Below are 22,421 nucleotides of genomic sequence, written 5' to 3' on the forward strand. Positions count from 1 at the left end.
CGGCCCACTAAAACCTGACAAGGAAAACCACAGTTTGCAACAGGTGCAAGAAGGGGACGGGGAACAGTTTGTTAATGATTACTACGATTCAAAGCATGTATAGAAGTCATTGGCCTCAATTCACTAAGATCATGCTGGTGATAATAAGGCAAGAGTAAACTTGCCACCGCGCAGTGAGAGAGTTTTCTTATCTCTTCATTTCTTAAGTTACCTCCTCTGTAGTTAAGTTACCTCATCTGTAGTTAAGTTACCTCCTCAGTAGTAAAGTTACCTCTTCTGTAGTTAAGTTACCTCCTCAGTAGTTAAGTTACCTCTTCTGTAGTTAAGTTACCTCCTTTGTAGTTATTTTCACACACAGTTAATTACCAGCATGTCTTTAACTTTAGAATTCTGGAGTTATTTTAAGGATTGAAGAGTTAACTTAAAGACAGAAGAGTTAACTTTAGGTTTGCCTGAGGTAAAACGTTTCCTGAATACTTCATGCTTCATCACCATGGTGACAACTCTAGAAACATTATTAAAGAGAGGAGATAAGCTTAGTGATTTGAGGCCATTATTATAAGCACAGACAGGACAAATAAAGTGCTAATACCGCAGTTGAGGGAGGGTCCTAGGGGGGCCCCCGATGTTGTTGCAACTTCTGCAACCCCTATTGCTACGCCACTGTCTCCCTGCCTCTTTCCCTTATTCTCTATTTATTATTTCAGTCTCCATCTTGATGGCTTTCTCTTCCTGCCCTCTCCCTTGTTTTCCATTCCCTCTTTCTGTCTCCCTCTTGTAGGCTTCCTCTCCCTGCCTCTTTCCCTCATCCACCATTCCCTCTTCCTGTTTCCTTCTTGCCGGCTCCCCACCACCACCACCACCATCTCTTTTCCTCATTCTCCATTTCCTCTTCCTGTCTGCCTCTTGATGGCTTCCTCTTCCTGCCCCTCTCCCTCATTTTCAATTTCCTCTTCCTGTCTCCCTCTTTACCATTTAGTCCCACTTTCTCGAATCTATTCCATCCTCTGTTATTAGGGATAGGGCATGGATTTTGGGGAGATACGAGTTCACACTTTTGCTTTCCTCATTCCTCTCAGTCTCGCTCTCCCCCCATCTAACGTTCCCTGCCTGTCTCTTTCCAAATATCTCTTTCTTTCTCTCTCTGCCCCTTTTGCTTTCCTCATTCCTCCCAGTCTCTCCCTCTCTGTCCCGCCCCCCCCTTATCACTCCCTGCCTCTGTCTCTTTCCTATTTTCTGTTGATTTCTCTCTCTGACCCCTCCACCCCCTCTTTTCCTGTCTCTCTCTCTATCACCCTCTCTGCCTATCTTTCTCCCATGGTCCTCATTCTCTCTCCCTGCCCATCTCTGGAACTTGTCATTCTCTCTCTCCCCATCTCTCACTTTTCTCCAACTCTGCTCCTGTCCGCACTTATGAAATACGGGCGATTGTTAGAAAATAGAAAAGAGTAATGATGATTCTAAATGCTAATGGGCTGGATTACGCCCGTCTAATTGTAATTTAGTGACTCTGCAATCGGCACTCTTTAGGAATACTTGTTAGCTCCCTTCCGCTGGCAGCGCAGACATGAAATATGATTTTATGCAACTTGTACAGAGACGGGAGGGGGTTGCGCTCGGTAATTTCAGATCAGAGCAATCAACATTCTAAAATATTTTCCAAGGACCATTTGTGGCTGAGTTGGTGTATCCGAGCCTGTAAGTGGAGGATATCGAGCCAAGAACTTCTCCATTCCCCAATACAATCAGGCTTATGTAGAGAATCCAAAGCAAAGTGCGATCCTGATAGTAAGAGGGCAAAACCCTATGGCAACCACCGAGATTGCACAGGGCTGAAAACTTCCATCGATAGGGCACAGCGATGCACCGCACCCAGGGCAAGGTTCTCTTGCATTAGAGGCAGAGAATCCTAAGTGCTCCCACACCACCGAAACTGTGCCCGCTCCAGTATAAGTAGCATATGTGCTCCCAGTATAAAAGCTAGATGTGCCAGCAGCCCCCCCCCCTTCAGTATAATAGCCAGATGTGCCCTCTAATACCCTCTCCAGTACAGTAGCCAGATGTGCCCCCTAATCCCCCATCATCCTGTAATGATAGGTGTCAGCAACCAGAGAGAGAATCTGATTCTTGGCGATCTGCAGTATCCCCAAGAATACAGATATACCTGATTATTGGGGATCTGCAGAATCGCCAATAATCAAATATGTCTAACCTCTAGACACCTGAGTGTGTAAGTGTTTTGGTGCAACAGTAACCTTTGGACCACCGGGGTAGCAGGTGGTCCAATAAGTAGAGAAGACCCTACTGCAGTCAAGGACACCTGGAGAGGGAGTCCCTGACTGATAAGGAGCAGTGTCCCCTCTGTAGAGCAGGGGACCCCTGCGGAAAGGCTGGACACCCTGCGGGGGGTGACAGCCAGGAGGTCAGACAGGCCGGGTCGGCAACAGAGTATCAGATATGCAAAGTACCAAATCAGAGATCAGAAGAATAGTCAGGAAAGCTACAGGTCATAACAGATATCAGAACAAGGCCTAGTCTGAGGTGTGAGGTCCGTGATCTCAACACCCTGGAACTATGCTAGAGAATAACACAGATGATATACAGTATTCCTAGTCTCTTAGTGTGAGGGCCGTGATCTCAACACCCTGGAACTATGCTAGAGAACAACACAGATGATATACAGTATTCCTAGTCTGGGGTGTGAGGGCCGTGATCTCAACACCCTGGAACTATGCTAGAGAATAACACAGATGATATACAGTATTCCTAGTCTGGGGTGTGAGGGCCGTGATCTCAACACCCTGGAACTATGCTAGAGAATAACACAGATGATATACAGTAGCAGGCTAAGTGTGGATTCCCAGGTCCTCCTGGTTCCACCACACTGAAGGATCTGACTAAGGTCTGAGTGCTAACACATAGGCATTCGCAACGCCAGACAACCAGCAACTGAACAGCAGGAGATATATATAGTAAAGCGCCCCACAGTGCCGCCCAGCTCCCATCAACCAATCACTGACTGGGCAGGAATCAGCTGACCGCCCTGATCAGCTGATCTTCCTCCTATTGGTATAAAGAGCTTGTCTTGCAGCGCGCGCGCGCGTAGCTCTCTATCTGCGTGCACTACTAGGTCCAGACAGCCCAGACACATGTTGCTGCGGGGAAACCGCCGCACTGGACGCGGAATCCGCCGCCTCACCGTCAGAACACGCGGCGGCCCCCACGCCATTCCTCCCATGTGCACCACCAGTTCCAGACAACCCAGACGCATGCTGACGCGGAAAAACCGCAGCATCAGATGCGGAATCAGCCGCCTTACTGTCAGAACATGCGGCGGCTTTTCCGCTATTCATCACACATCCCCAGTATACTAGCCAGATGTTCCCCAAATTCCCTCTCCCCAGCATTGTAGCAAGATGTGCCCACTAATCCCTCCTCCCCGTATAGTAGCCAGATGTGCCCTCTAATAAGTATAGTAGCCAGATGTGCCCCCTAATACCCCCTCCCCAGTATAGTAGCCAGATGTGCCCCCTAATCCCCCCTCCCCAGTATAGTAGCCAGATGTGCCTCCTAATCCCCCCTCCCCAGTATAGTAGCCAGATGTGCCCCCTAATCCCCCCTCCCCAGTATAGTAGCCAGATGTGCCCACTAATCCCTCCCTCCCAGTATAGTAGCCGGATGTGCCCCCTAATCCCCCTCCCCAGTATAGTAGCCAGATGTGCCCCCATTTTCTCCTCCCCACTATAGTAGCCAGATGTGCCCTCTAATACCCTCTCCAGTATAGTAGCCAGATGTGCCCCCATTTTTTCCTCCCCACTATAGTATCTAGATGTGTCCCCAATTCCCCCTTCCCTGTATAGTAGCCAGATGTGCCCCCTAATCCCACATCGTCCCCATTATAGTAGCATGATGTTCTCCACATTCCCTCTCCCCAGCATTCTAGCCAGAAGTGCCCTCTAACACCCTTTCCCTTCCTAGTATAATATGCAGATGTGCCCCATAATCTCCCCTCCCTCCCCAGTATAATAACCAGATGTGCGTTCTAATCCTCCCTCCCCATTATACTAGCCAGATGTGCCCCCTAATCCCCCCTCCCCAGTATAGTAGCCAGATGTGTCCCCTTAATCCTCCTCCCTCCCAGTATAGTAGCCAGATGTGTCCCCTAATCCCCCCTCCCCAGTATAGTAGCCAGATGTGTCCCCTTAATCATCCTCCCTCCCAGTATAGTAGCCAGATGTGTCCCCTAATCCCCTCTCCCCAGTATAGTAGCCAGATGTGCCCCCTAATCCCCCCTCCACAGTATAGTAGCCAGATGTGCCCCCTAATCCCCCCTCCCAGTATAGTAGCCAGATGTGCCCCCTAATCCCCCCTCCCAGTATAGTAGCCAGATGTGGCCCCTAATCCCCCCTCCCCAGTATAGTAGCCGGATGTGTCCCCTAATCCCCCCTCCCAGTATAGTAGCCAGATGTGCCCCCTTAATCCTCCTCCCTCCCAGTATAGTAGCCAGATGTGCCCCCTAGTCCCCCCTCCCCAGTATAGTAGCCGGATGTGCCCCATAATCCCCCCTCCCAGTATAGTAGCCAGATGTGTCCCCTAATCCCCCCTCCCCAGTATAGTAGCCAGTTGTGCCCCATAATCTCTGTCTCTCCCAGTATAGTAGCCAGATGTGCCCCATAATCCCCGTCCCTCCCAGTATAGTAGCCAGATGTGTGCCCTAATCCCCCCTCCCCAGTATACTAGCCAGTTGTGCCCCATAATCCTCGTCCCTCCCAGTATAGTAGCCAGATGTGCCACATAATCCCCGTCCCTCCCAGTATAGTAGCCAGATGTGTCCCCTAATCCCCCCTCCCCAGTATACTAGCCAGTTGTGCCCCATAATCCTCGTCCCTCCCAGTATAGTAGCCAGATGTGTCCCCTAATCCCCCCTCCCAGTATAGTAGCCAGTTGTGCCCCCTAATCCCCCCTCCCCAGTATAGTAGCCGGTTGTGCCCCCTAATCCCCCCTCCCCAGTATAGTAGCCGGATGTGCCCCATAATCCCCGTCCCTCCCAGTATAGTAGCCAGATGTGCCCCATAATCCCCGTCCCTCCCAGTATAGTAGCCGGATGTGCCCCCTAATCCCCCCTCCCCAGTATAGTAGCCGGATGTGCCCCCTAATCCCCCATCATCCCCAGTATAGTAGCCAGATGTGCCCCCTAATCCCCCCTCCCCAGTATAGTAGCCAGATGTGCCCCCTAATCCCCCCTCCCAGTATAGTAGCCAGATGTGTCCCCTAATCCCCCCTCCCAGTATAGTAGCCAGATGTGTCCCATAATCCCCCCTCCCAGTATAGTAGCCAGATGTGTCCCCTAATCCCCCTTCCCAGTATAGTAGCCAGATGTGTCCCATAATCCCCCCTCCCCAGTATAGTAGCCAGATGTGTCCCCTAATCCCCCCTCCCCAGTATAGTAGCCAGATGTGCCCCCTAATCCCCCCTCCCAGTATAGTAGCCAGATGTGTCCCATAATCCCCCCTCCCAGTATAGTAGCCAGATGTGCCCCCTAATCCCCCCTCCCCAGTATAGTAGCCAGATGTGCCCCCTAATCCCCCCTCCCCAGTATAGTAGCCAGATGTGCCCCCTAATCCCCCCTCCCAGTATAGTAGCCAGATGTGTCCCCTAATCCCCCCTCCCCAGTATAGTAGCCAGATGTGCCCCCTAATCCCCGTCCCTCCCAGTATAGTAGCCAGATGTGCCCCATAATCCCCGTCCCTCCCAGTATAGTAGCTGGATGTGCCCCCTAATCCCCCCTCCCCAGTATAGTAGCCGGATGTGCCCCCTAATCCCCCCTCCCAGTATAGTAGCCAGATGTGTCCCCTAATCCCCCCTCCCCAGTATAGTAGCCGGATGTGTCCCCTAATCCCCGTCCCTCCCAGTATAGTAGCCGGATGTGCCCCCTAGTCCCCCCTCCCCAGTATACTAGCCAGTTGTGCCCCATAATCTCTGTCTCTCCCAGTATAGTAGCCAGATGTGCCCCCTAATCCCCGTCCCTCCCAGTATAGTAGCCGGATGTGCCCCCTAGTCCCCCCTCCCAGTATAGTAGCCAGATGTGCCCCCTAATCCCCGTCCCTCCCAGTATAGTAGCCAGATGTGCCCCATAATCCCCGTCCCTCCCAGTATAGTAGCTGGATGTGCCCCCTAGTCCCCCCTCCCCAGTATAGTAGCCGGATGTGCCCCCTAGTCCCCCCTCCCCAGTATAGTAGCCGGATGTGCCCCCTAATCCCCCCTCCCAGTATAGTAGCCGGATGTGCCCCCTAGTCCCCCCTCCCCAGTATAGTAGCCAGATGTGTCCCCTAATCCCCCCTCCCCAGTATAGTAGCTGGATGTGTCCCCTTATTCCCCGCTCCCCAGTATAGTAGCCGGATGTGCCCCCTAATCCCCCCTCCCAGTATAGTAGCCGGATGTGCCCCCTAGTCCCCCCTCCCCAGTATAGTAGCCAGATGTGCCCCCTAATCCCCCCTCCCAGTATAGTAGCCAGATGTGTCCCCTAATCCCCCCTCCCCAGTATAGTAGCCAGATGTGCCCCCTAATCCCCGTCCCTCCCAGTATAGTAGCCAGATGTGCCCCATAATCCCCGTCCCTCCCAGTATAGTAGCTGGATGTGCCCCCTAGTCCCCCCTCCCCAGTATAGTAGCCGGATGTGCCCCCTAATCCCCCCTCCCAGTATAGTAGCCAGATGTGTCCCCTAATCCCCCCTCCCCAGTATAGTAGCCAGATGTGTCCCCTAATCCCCGTCCCTCCCAGTATAGTAGCCGGATGTGCCCCCTAGTCCCCCCTCCCCAGTATACTAGCCAGTTGTGCCCCATAATCTCTGTCTCTCCCAGTATAGTAGCCAGATGTGCCCCCTAATCCCCGTCCCTCCCAGTATAGTAGCCGGATGTGCCCCCTAGTCCCCCCTCCCAGTATAGTAGCCAGATGTGCCCCCTAATCCCCGTCCCTCCCAGTATAGTAGCCAGATGTGCCCCATAATCCCCGTCCCTCCCAGTATAGTAGCTGGATGTGCCCCCTAGTCCCCCCTCCCCAGTATAGTAGCCGGATGTGCCCCCTAGTCCCCCCTCCCCAGTATAGTAGCCGGATGTGCCCCCTAGTCCCCCCTCCCCAGTATAGTAGCCAGATGTGCCCCCTAATCCCCGTCCCTCCCAGTATAGTAGCCAGATGTGCCCCATAATCCCCGTCCCTCCCAGTATAGTAGCTGGATGTGCCCCCTAGTCCCCCCTCCCCAGTATAGTAGCCGGATGTGCCCCCTAGTCCCCCCTCCCCAGTATAGTAGCCGGATGTGCCCCCTAATCCCCCCTCCCAGTATAGTAGCCGGATGTGCCCCCTAGTCCCCCCTCCCCAGTATAGTAGCCAGATGTGTCCCCTAATCCCCCCTCCCCAGTATAGTAGCTGGATGTGTCCCCTTATTCCCCGCTCCCCAGTATACTAGCCAGATTTGCACAAGAAAGGAGGTCCTACCAGTTTTTTCCTCTTTCTGCACCTTACTTGCTGGCAAAAATGTGATAATAGAGATATGCTGCAGCTGCTTATGCAAAAATGACCATTGTTGATGGCAAAGAGCATTGTTTCATCAATGTTATGATGTTAGTGTACCCTTATGATGTTTCATTAAATGTACATGAAAAACCCTAAGGCCCGTATGCAATTCACTTTTTCACCTGTGTTTTCTCCTAGGAGATAATTTTTCATCTTCGATTTATAATAACTTTATATCACTTTGCAATGGAAAAAGTACCAAAAAGTAGGCGAAAAAGTACTGTCAAAATTATTTTGAGTATTTGTTTGCTTACTGGTGGTTTAAAAGGCATTTTAAAAAAGGGAATTGCGTATGGGCCCAAGTGCTTCTCCAAGTAAACACACAATAAAGTCAGAAACAGCTTAAAGGGGTGAGGCAAGCGGCGTACTTTCTAGGAAGGTACCTGGGTAGGGATGGATTCCATTGGCAAACACGGCTTCTGCAGCTGGCTGTCCGTTAGCCTGCGGCGGTATACCGGTGAACCCATTCACCCCAATTGGTGACGGGATACTAGGCACAGCTGGCGCGGTGATACCGGGTGGAGTGCTGCCACCTACAGGAGGATAAACAACATGGAGCATTAGTTATTTTATACTTACAGCACTATTTCATTTTAAAGTCAATGGTGGTAACCTGGAGAAAAACAAAACTATCAAACAGATAATTACCTAAAGAGAGGGAAGGTTTTGGGACCTAGAGCCTTGACTCTCCTCTCACAGTCCCTTTGTTGCAGCACTGGCTCCCTGCTTGAATACCCAGCTGGAGGAAGCTACGGAAGTCAGGCAGCTCTGTACTGCGAATGCGTGAGTGTGCGGAAGCGCGTACTCGAGCATGCACAGTATGGAGACGCCCATCTTTGAGAGCACTCAGCTCGCGAAGACTTCTGAATCCTCCTGTGGCGGCAGATATACTGCAGCGGGAAGGGGCGGGGGGACATGGGAGGGAGTAGCAGGATGCTCTATAGTACCATAGCTTTCCCTCTCCTTAGGTTAGTATGTGATTTTTTTCCCCAGGTTCCCACTGACTTTAAAGAGACACTTAAGCGAAAAAAAAAATGATGATATAATGGATTGGTTGTGTAGTACGGATAATTACTAGAACATTAGTAGCAAAGAAAATATTCTTTGGGCCTGATTCACAAAGCGGTGCTAACAGTTAGCACGCTGGTGAAAAGCCCTTTATCACGCCTAAACTCAGTTTAGGCATGATAAGTTTAGGGGCTCGATTCACCAAGCGGTGCAAAGTGTTAGCACCGTGGTGAAAAGGCCCTTATCACGCCTAAAGTCACTTTAGGCATGATAAGAAGAAACTCGCGCGAAGTTGCCGCGCGTACGCGCGTAAGTGCGCGCGCAACACCCGACGCTTCGCGCGAAGCTCCCATTAAGCCCTATGGGACTTTGCGCGCGCACTCACGCGCGTACGCGCGAACGCGCTTACGCGCGGTAACTTCGCGCGAAGAGCAGGAAAAATCGGTGATAACTCAGTGGTGAAAAGGTCATCACGCCTAAAGTCTTTTAGGCGTGATAACTGGGTTATCACCGCTTTGTGAATCGAGCCCTAGGTGTGATAAGTTTAGGGGCTCGATTCACAAAGCGGTGCTAACCCAGTTAGAGACTTTAGGCGTGATAACCATTGCACCACGCTGGTGAAAAGCCAGTTTAGGTGTGATAAGTTTAGGCATGATAAGTTTAGGTGTGATAAGTTTAGGCATGATAAGTTTAGATAAGTTTAGATCGCTTGCAAAGTCCCGAACGCAAAGCAGCGCCATTAAACTTTATACGAAGTGCACCAGACTTTGCTAGCGTAAAACTTTTGATCAGCTGTGCACTGTGGTGCTAACCCAGTTGGCGCTTAAACTTATCATGCCTAAACTTATCACACCTAAACTTATCATGCCTAAACTTATCACACCTAAACTTATCACACCTAAACTTATCATGCCTAAACTGAGTTTAGGCATGATAAAGGGCTTTTCACCAGCGTGCTAACTGTTAGCACCGCTTTATGAAGGCCCCTAGGGCCTGATTCACAAAGCGGTGCTAACAGTTAGCACCCTGGTGAAAAGCCCTTTATCATGCCTAAACTCAGTTTAGGCATGATAAGTTTAGGTGTGATAAGTTTAGGTGTGATAAGTTTAGGCATGATAAGTTTAGGTGTGATAAGTTTAGGCATGCTAAGTTTAAGCGCCAACTGCGTTAGCACCGCAGTGCACAGCTGATCAAAAGTTTTACGCTAGCAAAGACTGGTGCACTTTGTATAAAGTTTAATGGCGCTGCTTTGCGTGCGGGACTTTGCAAGCGATCTAAACTTATCTAAACTTAGCATGCCTAAACTTATCACACCTAAACTTATCACACCTAAACTTATCACGCCTAAACTGGTTTCTCACCAGCATGGTGCAATGGTTATCATGCCTAAAGTCTTTTAGGCATGCTAACTGGGTTAGCACCGCTTTGTGAATCGAGCCCCTAGGCCTCGATTCACAAAGCGGTGATAACCCAGTTATCACGCCTAAAAGACTTTAGGCGTGATGACCTTTTCACCACTGAGTTATCACCGATTTTTCCTGCTCTTCGCGGGTTTAATGGGAGCTTCGCGCGAAGCGTCGGGTGTTGCGCGCGCACTTACGCGCGTACGCGCGGCAACTTCGCGCGAGTTTCTTCTTATCATGCCTAAAGTGACTTTAGGCGTGATAAGGGCCTTTTCACCACGGTGCTAACACTTTGCACCGCTTGGTGAATCGAGCCCCTAAACTTATCATGCCTAAACTGAGTTTAGGCATGATAAAGGGCTTTTTACCACCATGCTAACTGTTAGCACCGCTTTGTGAATCAGGCCCCTAAAGTCTCTAACTAGGTTAGCACCGCTTTGTGAATCAAGCCCATTATATTTTTACTTTCAGTTATATCGTTTTTTTTTTATAGCATTGCATCATTCTCTAATATTTGCAGTTTACACACTACTCAGCATTCTAAATGATGTTACAGAGCAGGCAAGTGAACTTTTGAACCCCATCTCTGCAGAGAAAAATAAAATACAATGACTGACAGTTGAGATAACAATCTTCAGAAGACAGAGCTCTCTGTGACTTTGAAAGTCGTGGAGCTCAATGGCTCTTTTTCATAGATAACAACTGGAGCTTCTAAACTCTTCCTGTACTGGAAACAATATTAGACTTATGTCTCTGCTCCTAATGTTTTATTTCTTAGCTGAACAAATGATTATATCATTTTTTTTTTTTTTTGCTTCAGTGTCTCTTTAAGAGACTCTGCCACAGTGCAAGGAGATTTTGTATTCAGACTCTGAAGTGGAAAGCTCTTTTTGGTCAGTAGGGAAGCCCTGGTAATTCTGTGGTATTTGTGTAAGGTAACAAGTGACATGATGAGGTAAACATAGGCAATAAATGGAGCAACCAGACCCCAATGTTGTATTTGACCCTCCTAGCTGATCCTTTTATTGCCTGAAGAAGCAAGTGAATACCTGTGAAACGTGTTGCCTCTTTAGAGCTTTTTTTTTTAAATTAAAGTCTGATTTATGCTGAATCTCGATTTTCTGAGTCTATATTTTGGGGGGTAAGTCCACCACTCCTTTTTTAAAAGGCTCACATTTGTGATATTTTCTAAAGGCAAATGCCCAAACTTTTAATCACAAAACTAATGAACACTCCAGCCATTCTTATTTATTTAATTGAACGTTACGGTTGAGCAACAGTCTATCTATCCAGACTCCCCAAATATTTTTCTGCATACTATTCTTTTTTTTCTTTTCTATTTACTAGTTAAAAAGCAAACCTGCTGCAGGAGAAGCCTGTTATTTCCCTCTGCCTGCGTTTACCCAGCCTTAATTAAGTACTAATTAGGCTGATATTGTTCTCCCTTCACCTCTGTTGTTGTCATGCTGTCTCCTGTCACCCCCCCCTCCTCTCCCCGCCTCCTCTCCCTCTGTAGCGGTAGAAACTTCTGGGCGATGATGACAGTTCTTTGGGAAACAGTCGACAGTTGCTGCGCGGAGGTAAAAAAGAAGTAAGAAAGAACACCGCCATCATGTTCCATTCTTTTTATCAGTCAGAGGGAAGAATGGGAAGAAGAAAGGAGGAGAGTGAAGATTCCCCCATCACTGCATTTCCTCCCTATTATCAGCGGTGACACTGGTGCCTTGATGTGACAGCGCCTTGTGTTTGCGCTGTGCATCAGATGAAAGGGGCCCCGGATCTCATCTACGCCTTTCTGCACAGTCAGCGCTAACTCTCTACCACTTTCCCCTGATACTGCAGCTTCAGCACCTCTCGCTGCACAGACAGGAGGGTGACGCCAGGCTTACCTGCCCATATAGTGTTGGATCTGCTACCAGATCGACCATTAGATCCATCAGTGATCAAATGTGATATGTCTATTGCCTGGTCACACACTGCACACCGATTACCAATACCATAGCTCCCAACTGTCCCTTTTTCGGAGGGACAGTCCCTCTTTCACCCTCATTTGTCCCTCTTTCAGGACTTTGTCCCTCTTTCTATGTAAATATATATATTTCTATGTACTAAAAATGTGTTTGATTGACTCTAAACGTTATTCCCAACCTTTAAATTGATATATTACTAATTTTAAAATATGAATATGAAGGAAAATGAACCAGGATAGAAAAAAACAGTGTGGTTTGAATTATAAAACATATGTTTCGTATGAAATCTTTATGGTATGCGTGACTAGAGGCGTGGTGAGGGTGTGGCCAGGGGTGTGGCAGGGTTAAGTGTCCCTTTTTCTCATCTCAAAAAGTTGGGAGGTATGCCAATACATTTCAGCATGAGATCTATTGAAGATTACCCTACTGCCTGCCCCCAAAGCAGGCCCGGATTTACATCGCAGGAGCCTATAGGCACAGATGTCCTGGCACCTTAGACTCCGCCCTCCATGAACCTACAAATCCCCACCAAACCACACTGCAAGTGTACTGGATGGCCCAGCTGTCACTTCTCCCTTACTTCACCTGCCCGTCATAGGTAACTACAGGTGCCCCTTAGAATTATGTAGCCAGAAGTGCCCTCCGTATTAGGTAGCTAGAGGTGCCCAGGCTGAAGGGAGATCTCGTCAGTGAAATGCAGAGAGCAGGGTGAGTAACCTCTCATATACGTTGTGCTCAGGGCTCTGCATAGGGAAGGGAGGAGGGAGACACTAGGGGAGGAGAGTGAGCTGCCTTTCCATCATCTGCGCCTGTAGACACTTGTCTATACTGCCTTATAGGGATGATCAATGATAAGCAAATACTTTTGCGTTCTGAGCAAATTTATGCAAATTTTTATGCAAATATAGGCAGCTTTAAAATGGACCAGTCAATTTAAAGCTGGGTTTAAACTGATTGGTCCATTTATAAACTGCATATATTTGCAAACATTTGCATAAGCTCAGAAATATTTGCATATCACTGATCATCCCCAGTGCTTTATGGAAAATTCAACCCTGCCCCAAAGTGGAAATGTGTTCGTGCTGAAGGCTCACTTGTCACATGCAACTATAGCACCCCCTGCAACTGCAGAGGGGCCCAGAGCTGTTTTGGGGCCCCGACTACTATTCTTCCCTTCCTCTGATACAGGGGACTATCCTTCAGATCAGATGTTTTTGTGGCCACACTTGTTATGGGTGTGAATAATATAACGACCACACTTGTTTTATGACCCTTGTGAGATGGGCCTCCAGGCAGCCAGGGCACCAAGGGGAGGCAAGGGAAGGGTTATGAACGGGGGGGGGGGGGGGGTAGAATATTGGACTATGGTATGGATAAGCTTGTGAACTCCTCGGTGACATGACTATATACTCTGTAAAGTTATACCTCCCAACTTTTTGAGAAGAGAAAGAGGGACACTTAAGCCATACCCCTGCCACACCCCTGGTCACGCCCCCACCATGCCCCTAGTCCTGCATACCATAAAGATTTCATAAGAAAAATATGTTGTTTTATAATTCAAACCACACTGATCCTTTCTATCCTGCTTCATTTTCCTTCATATTAGCATTTTAAAATCAGTAATATATCAATTTAAAGGCTGGGAATAAAGTTTAGAGTCAATTAAAACACATTTTTAGTATAGAAATATATATATTTATATAGAAAGAGGGACAAAGTCATGAAAGAGGGACAAATGAGGAGGATAGAGGGACAGGGTTCCCAAAGAGGGACTGTCCCTCCGAAAGAGGGACAGCTGGGAGCTATGTGTAAAGTGCTGCAGAAGTTAACACTACATAACTACATAATATTCATTATCATTTAACTGACTATGGTAGGGATTCAATCGTGAGCTCCTGTAAAACAGAGTCAGTGACTTTGAAGTATTCTGATCTTTTATATCCCCAAAACTAAACCTTATAGCAAAATGCATCTTAACGCACCATCTTAATGTTTTGCTCAGGATGACATTATGAGAATTAGGCCTCTTGCACACTGCACGCGATTCCGATTCCGCTTTTTAATCAGTTTTTACATCCGATTCAGATTCTGATTTGCAGTTTGCTCCTTGCACACTGCAAATCGGAATCTGAATCGGATGTAAAAACTGATTAAAAAGCGGAATCTGAATCGGAATCGCGTGCAGTGTGCAAGAGGCCTCAGAGTGATCACAACATTTTAGATTAGAACATGTTTGAGGTTCCTGTGGCTGCGCGCTGTGGCTGCGCGCTGTGGCTGCGTGCTGTGGCTGCATGCTGTGGCTGCGTGCTGTGGCTGCAAGCTGTGTGCTGTGGCTGCGTGCTGTGGCTGCGCGCTGTGGCTGCCTGCTGTGGCTGCGTGCTGTGGCTGCGTGCTGTGGCTGCGTGCTGAGTGCTGTGGCTGCGTGCTGTGGCTGCGTGCTGTGGCTGCGTGCTGTGTGCTGTGGCTGCATGCTGTGGCTGTGTGCTGTGGCTGCGTGCTGTGTCCGCATGCTGTGGATGCGTGCTGTGGTTGCGTGCTGTGGCTGCACGCTGTGGCTCCGTGCTGTGTGCTGTGGCTGCGTGCTGTGGCTGCGCACTGTGGCTGCGTGCTGTGGCTGTGTCCTGTGGCTGCGTGCTGTGGCTGCGCGCTGTGTCCGCGTGCTGTGGCTGCGTGCTGTGTCCGCGTGCTGTGGCTGCGTGTTGTGGCTGTGTGCTGTGGCTGCGTGCTGTGTGCTGTTGCTGCGTGCTGTGGCTGCGTGCTGTGGCTGAGTGCTGTGGCTGCGTGTTGTGGCTGTGTGCTGTGGCTGCGTGCTGTTGCTGTGTGCTGTTGCTGCGTACTGTGGCTGTGTGCTGTGGCTGCGTGCTGTGGCAAGCCCCGTGGTCACAGACGTTCGGCTTACCTGATGTTGGCGTCATGGGAGCAGCAGCCAGGCCGTTCATGTTGAGAGCCGCCATCTGTTGCATCTGGGCGGCTGCGAAGGCGGCCATGGGGTTCAGGTATCCTCCCTGTGCGACGGAAGCCATAATGGCGGCCTGTTGCTGCATCAGCTGAAAGGAAGAGAACCGGGAAAAAGTATCACGAGTTACAGACAGTGACCCCCCCACCAGATCCTGCATGAGAAAATCACCGGGAGGCTCAGAGAGCACAAGGCCCTGATACATAAAACTTCTTTTCTGAGTATTCTCGCAGGAGATGTTTACAATAAAATGCCTTTTCTATCAGGTAAGTAAAAGGGTGCCACCTTAAAGGACAACTGCAATGAGAGGGATATGGAGGCTGCCATATTTATTTTCTTTTAAAGAGACTCCGTAACAAAAATTGCATCCTGTTTTTTATCATCCTACAAGTTCCAAAAGCTATTCTAATGTGCTCTGGCTTACTGCAGCACTTTGTACTGTCACAGTCTCTGTAATAAATCAACTTATCTCTCTCTTGTCAGACTTGTCAGCCTGTGTCTGGAAGGCTGCCAAGTTCTTCAGTGTTGTCGTTCTGCTATGAACACCCCCTTCCAGGCCCCTATATGCACACTGCCTGTGTGTTATTTAGATTAGAGCAGCTTCTCTCTTCTCTCTTATCTTTTACAAGCTGGATAAATCGTCCTCTGAGCTGGCTGGGCTTTCACATAGTGAGGAATTACAGACAAGGGCAAAGCTGTTTGCAGGAAGAAACTAGCAGCCTGAAACTTCAGTGCATGAGAGATGCAGGGGGAAAGAAACACACAAATGATCTCTTGAGATTCAAAAGGAAGGGTGTATACAGCCTGCTTGTGTATGGATGTATTTTCTATGTGTGGACATACTGTACATCAACCTACTTCCTGTTTTGGTGGCCATTTTGTTTGTTTATAAACAAACTTTTTAAAACTGTTTTTAACCACTTTTAATGCGTCGGGGAGCGGCGAAATTGTAACAGAGGGTAATAGGAGATGTCCCCTAATGCACTGGTATGTTTACTTTTGTGTGATTTTAACAATACAGATTCTCTTTAAGCAATACCAGTTGCCTGGCAGTCCTGCTGATCCTCTGCCTCTGATACTTCAGATGTCCATTAACCACTTTGCATCCAGACCTTGTGGACCAGAGCAGTTTTGACAGCTATGTCCCTATTTAGTAATGTTAGACCCCTGCTTATGACACCTACATGAAATATGTATTGTTTTTTTCAAGACAATCTACACTTTCATTGTCTGGCATTTTTTTTCCTTGAACAATTTTGTTTTCTATGCATTTTAATGGGAAAACAAGGAAAACAAATAGAAAAAACACATATTTCTCAGTTTAACCAATTGCAGTTTAAATAACACAAATTTTGTTTGGCTACTTCTACTGTTTATCACAAAACTTAGATTATGTTCCTATCACAATTTATGATGAAGATATTTGATTTTGAAATAATGCTACAGTGTGTATTATTCATTATCAACTGAGAAAACAAAAATATTTTTATTGGTAAAAATCAATCTTATTGGCTCAGGGAACATATATTCCCTTTCACCAATTAGTGCTGCAGCAGATAGTGCCAGAGGTTTTGTACAGGAGCAATGCTTAAAGAGTCTCTGAAGTCTCTTAAAAATCCTTTTTTTATAACAAAATCCTGTTTAACATATTAGCCCTACATAAACCGCCGCTGAAATCTAAATGAAATCCCTCCAAACTCTAACCTCCCTCTCCCCCGCAAAATCCCCGACTTTCTTGGTGGTGGATTTTGCTGCTAGAGGAGGCAGAGCTATGAGCCGCAGCTCTGCCTCCATGCCTGTCTATCAGCGGCGGATCTCCGCCTCTCCCCTGCCCCTCTCAGTGAAGGAAGACTGAGAGGGGCGGGGCTGAGAGGGGCGGGGAGAGGCAGCGATCCGGACTGACAGACACGCTGAGAGGCAGAGCTGCAGCTGAAAGCTCTGCCTCTCACGGAAGCGCTGCCCGGATTGCCCCCCGGGGAGTTAGTTAGATTACAGCGGCAGGGATGTGGCGGTTTAGGTAGCGTTAATATGTTAAACAGGATTTTGTAATAAAAGAAAGATTTTTAAGAGACTTCAGAGTCTCTTTAACTGTGCACAGCTTTGCTTTAGCTACACAACTTATATCTACATCCTCGTGGCTTAGATGAAGTCACAGAGGACGTAGATATACTGTAGTGGTGGATAAAGTGGTTACTATGGGAATGTTTGAGATAGTAAAATATCAGGATGTTTTACCAATATTTTACTATCCCCTAACCTGACCTCATTCTCACTCTATGGAAGCCTAATTTTAAAGTGGATATGAACTTGGAACTTCTCTGCTCTAAATAATAAGCAACAGCATAATATTCTATAAAGAAAAAAAACATTTCTTTGTTACAGCTGATCCAAATCCTGCAATATATCTGCACAGTGTCTACTTACTCCTTTTATGAAAGCAGACATATTGTTAACATCCTGTGTTTAAGCTGTGTCTGCTGAGACTACTGTATTTATGTGTTGACATAGCTGAGAGCTCAAATTACACTTGTGATTAGTCACAGATGAGGAGGCATTAGACAGGATCTTCTCTTTATAAACACACAGGGTGCATTATTCTTTGTTTCCCTTGTGTCCTGTGTAAGAGTTCAGGTGGATTTAACCAACCCCCCCCCCTTTCGAATGATGCCTAACCCTAACAACTTATGCCTTAACCCTAAACGCCTCTGTAACCAATGCCTAACCCTAACTGACCCCCCTAACTGATACTTAACCCTAAGGCCCCGTTCACACTGCACCCGTTGCCAGCCGCGTTTTGGAGTGCACTGTCTGATGTTCACACTGCATGCGTTCCGGACCTGTGCGGTCCAGGTACGCATGCTGCACGCATTTTTTGCAAAAACGCGCGGCTGTCCCATTTACTTTTCAGTGATGGGATCAGCCACGCAACGCATACAAACACAGATGGCGTGCGTTCGCATGCGTTGCGTTCCGCAGACACATGGCCGTTTGCGTTTGTAATGTGAATGGGGCCTTACAAAACTGCGGCTGTGGTTCCTCTTTCACCACTTAAGTAGCAGAGGTCTCTGCCCCCTTAAAGGGGAACTTCAGCCTAAACATACATTCTGTCATTAACCCCTTTGGCGGTATGAAAAATACCGCCAGGGGGAAGCGCAGCAGTTTTTAAAAAATTTTTTTTTTTTAATCATGTAGCGAACCGAGGGTTCGCTACATGATAGCCGCTGCTCAGCGGCATCCCCCCGCCCTCTTCGATCGCCTTCGGCAATCTCCGATCAGGAAATCCCGTTCATGGCGACGGGGCCATGGCGACGGGCGGGATGACGTCACCGACGTCAGCGACGTCGGGACGTCATTGGGAGTCCCGATCCACCCCTCAGCGCTGCCTGGCACTGATTGGCCAGGCAGCGCTCGGGGTCTGGGGGGGGGGGCGCGCGCCGCACCGGATAGCGGCGATCGGGCGCGCGGCGGCGGCGATCGGGGTGCTGGCGCAGCTAGCAAATTGCTAGCTGCATCCAGCAAAAAAAAATTATGTAAATCGGCCCAGCAGGGCCTGAGCGGCACCCTCCGGCGGCTTACCGCTAAGGAGGTTAAGTTACATTAATTATGTTAATTAGAATAGATAGGTAATATAATATTTTACCCACACTGTTTTAAAAGAACAGGCAAATGTTTGTGATTCATGGGGGCTGCCATCTTTGTCATGAGGGCAGCCATCTTTTTGGTTGAAAGGAGGTGGCAGGGAGCATAAGACACAGTTCCAACTGTCCTGTGTCCTGATAACCCCTCCCAGCTGCATGCGCTAGGCTTCAAATGTCAAATTCAAAATGTAAAAAAAAAAAAAAATGCACCAAAACAGCAGAACGAGAATATCAGAAATTCCATCATGCTTTGCACAGCATCAGGGGAAAAATGCCCGGGCAGTTTTTTTCTGTGCAGCTAAAAATGAGGCTTGTATAAGAGAAACAAAGTTCTGATGCTGTGAAACAGTTAAAGAAACACCAAGCCTTTTCAGTGCTGCTGAGTCAATTTTTAGTCTGGAGGTTCACTTTAAGGACCAAAGACTGCTGATACCAGAAACTGAGGAATACTGACAAATCAACCACCTTCCACGCTGCATACCGGGAACCTCAGGCCACCCACTCTGCTGTCCCTATGATGGCAGAGACCTGTGTCTAGCAATATAAACCAATGGGAGTTTCTAACATTGATAGACAGGGCCAAGAGCCAATGATCACAGGGCTCTGCCATCATAGAGAAGGCGGGGCGAGTGAGCTGAGGCCGGCAGAGAGCGACGCCGAGAGCGACGAGTACATGCGGCGGCAGTGAGTTAAAATCTACACCCCGGCAGCCACAACAGCATCAAAACACGGCGTAGATTTCAACTAGTGTCGCCCTTAAATGGTTAAATATTATTCTGCATCATTTCATCATGATCATTCCCATTGATGTACATTCTTTGCTGGGTACCTTTGTGCCCAAAGAGTAGGATTGGCCACAGAAAATCTGGGTGATCTGAATCTACCAGTCCGCCTCTGTACCCAGGCACAGGATCAATACGCTCGCCCCAGCGGGCACGGCACGCCAACGCAGAACAAACAAGCAGCCGGAGGGCACAGGCTGGCGCTCCTCGCTGGAACGCATACTCCGCTGCATTCTGGGATACCAGGCTGCGTTTTGTTGTTGGGTTGTGCCAGGCAGATGTACCAGATTCTCATGTATATTTAATTCATGTCTCGATGCCAGTATGCCCGCCGTGCGCCAGCAATGCCTTCTCTTCCAGAAACTCCTCTCGTTTTAATAAGACTCTGGCAACAATTCGCTTTGTGGAGTTGCATTAAAATGTAAATACATGTACGTATATGACATGCCACTTACAGCAAGTCCCGTGTCTCAGGGTCCGTTACAGAGAGAGTCGGTCACAAGTTATTATCTGTGGAAATCGAAATCTCTGCTCTGAAACTGGCTGTCAATGTGGAGGCATATCTGCCCTCTTCTTCCGTAAAGTTTGGCGTTTGGCGTCATGCGGACGCGCTTTACGGCTCTTTACGACGGGGAATACGGAAGAAGAGGACGCTTTGCCCGAGGACGACTGTCAGTCGTCCGAAAACGAAACTTAGCCGCGGAGGGAGACCGGAGGGCACTGAAGGACCGGCGCGGGCACAGGACGGCTGCAGGAGGCTTGGGAAAGCCCCCAGGTAAGTGAATTTTTTTTCCCCGCCAGTTAAGGGTCCCTTTAACCCTATGTCTGCTGCCATGAAGTAGACAGTGCAGATTTATTTCGGGATTTGTATCAGCTGTAACTCCAGCATTGTCAGACACCTGGAATATAAAAAACACATATGCGGTATAAAAGCCACCCAAAACAAATCCACTCCGAAAGTTTTGCCAGGCTCAGATCTTCCTAGAAGAGCGTCTCTCCTCCCAGGTGAAATCGGCTGTGAAATGCTGAAATCTGCAGGCCTTTTAATATCAGCCAGAGTTGTAATGAAAGCCGTGCCCTGTACATTAGCCTCTATGAACCGCGAATGGCTGCAGCAGGCCTCCTCCGTGAACTTGACACTTGAATGCAGAAGGTGCATTAGGAAGCCACTCTCAGGGCTAATTACACCCATTACATCTGCACTTACAGCAGCAGCACAAGTGAAAGAGCGATGTGCCTCTCAAGATCCCGCAGAACCCGGAACAAAGGGGAGAAGAGAGCAGGTTCCTCTACAAGCCATGTCCTGTACAGACTGTCCAGCCACCCACTGCACTGCTTATGAACTAATGACGTCCTGGAGAAAAATCCAGCCTGACGTGCTCCAAGCTTCAAGAGGCACTGTAGTGACACACAGCACAATGTACCACTGCAGCAGATTATTCAGGGTGCCCATTTTTACATTGAGCATATGTCCCAACTGTCACGATATCGCCGTGACACTAACGATTTGCAGGCTGTGTCACAGCGTCACGGGGCACTGGCCAAATGTCCCGACCTCTTCACAGAGAAGGAGAGTTTGCAGTTAACTGTTTTACTGCCCAGAGCCTCTGCAGAGACCACTACACTACATGCTTCGCATTACGCTGTGCAGCTTTCCCTCACACTGACTTTCTCCGCAGCCAAACATAAAACTTCAAGAGGCTAAAGGCACGTACACACGCCGTACTTTTTCAAACTACGGGTCCGTCAGACCCTCCCACGGATCGGTTGTTCTGAGGACAGTTGAACGTGAGTACAAGCTGTTGGCAGACTGTTAAGACTGATCCGCTCACGTGCAACTGTCGTCAGAACGCCCGCCCCGCGGGAGGGTCTGAAGGACCCGTAGTTTCAAAAAGTATGGCGTGTGTGGAATGTATGGAATGTTTTTTAAATTTACAGAGCTAGTGATCTCTACACTGGCTATCTGGTTGCTGGCCATGTGAATAGAAAGGTGGAAATCTAATCTTTCAATATGTGCGCACACATTTAGGGCTCGGTCACACTAAGGGCGTTTTTGGACTTTTTTCAAGTGCAATTTTCAAAATCGCCCACAAAATTCTTGTGCAATGATCCTCTATGAGAAGGTTCATATCAGCGCGTTTCGTCCGCTTTGCGCTCCGCAAAGCGGTGCCTGTACCATTTTTGGGGTGATTTTGCTCTAATGGAAGGTATAGGAAGAGCTCTACACGTTTACAAAATTGCTTTATGCGGCGATTGTGTTTGTGGTTTTAAGAATAAATACATTGAGCTTGATTCACAAAAGAGTGCTGTTAGCACGGCCGTTTTCGCGTGAATTTTCACATTGCGCGCGATCGCGAATTTTCGCGCAAAACGATAAAGTTTTCGCGCGCAAATGCGAATTTTCATGCAAAAACGATATCGATTTCATGCGAAAACGGCCGTGCTAACAGTTAGCACTCTTTTGTGAATCAAGCCCATTGAATTTATTCTTTTTCCGGGTCAAAGAGTTCACTTCCTGACTGACGTCAGGAAATGAAAAAATGGAATTGTTAGGCAAAGGAGCTTACAAAAGCGGTTTGCACAAAATCGTAGCGTGCAGTGGAGTGCCGGGGCGGGGAAAAATAAAAACGCACAAAAAAATTGAAAATCGCTGCTGTCAGCGACTTCAATTTTAGATGTGCACAGAGCCGTATGCTCGCAGTGACGTGGTAGAAGCCCTATAAGTATCAATCAGATTGATTGCATTTGTCTGTGCTATTGCTATTTTTAATAACAAGTATAGTGGTACAACGTCCTTAACCTCCTGAGCGGTATGGACGAGCTCAGCTCGTCCATCACCGCCGGAGCCTGCCGCTCAGGCCCTGCTGGGCCGATTTTCTTCAAATAAAAAGCAGCACACGCAGCCGGCACTTTGCCAGCCGCGTGTGCTGCCTGATCGCCGCCGCTCTGCGGCGATCCGCCGCGAGCAGCGGCGAAAGAGGGTCCAACCAGCCGCCTGAGCCCAGCGTAGCCGGAACAAAAAGTTCCGGCCAGCGCTAAGGGCTGGATCGGAGGCGGCTGACGTCAGGACGTCGGCTGACGTCCATGACGTCACT

At 48.5% G+C, this 22,421-nt stretch overlaps 1 protein-coding gene across 23 annotated transcripts in view; it reads right to left on the bottom strand.

Annotated features, from left to right (window-relative positions):
- Positions 1 to 22,421, bottom strand: part of CELF4 (CUGBP Elav-like family member 4) — a 1,336,489-nt gene that overhangs the window by 129,598 nt on the left and 1,184,470 nt on the right. For 14 of the 23 annotated variants that reach the window (XM_068252050.1, XM_068252032.1, XM_068251978.1 and 11 more), the window contains 2 exons: positions 14,850 to 14,997; positions 7,953 to 8,102 (listed from right to left, as the gene is read on the bottom strand). In XM_068252050.1, coding sequence (XP_068108151.1) covers positions 7,953 to 8,102; positions 14,850 to 14,997 — 298 coding nt within the window. Of the gene's footprint in view, positions 1 to 7,937; positions 8,103 to 14,849; positions 14,998 to 22,421 lie in introns of all 23 variants that reach the window. The other 9 variants (XM_068252041.1, XM_068251922.1, XM_068251898.1 and 6 more) reach the window with 1 other exon arrangement.

Source organism: Hyperolius riggenbachi, chromosome 1 (assembly GCF_040937935.1).
Source record: "Hyperolius riggenbachi isolate aHypRig1 chromosome 1, aHypRig1.pri, whole genome shotgun sequence".
In the NCBI taxonomy this organism is placed as follows: Eukaryota; Metazoa; Chordata; class Amphibia; order Anura; family Hyperoliidae; genus Hyperolius; species Hyperolius riggenbachi.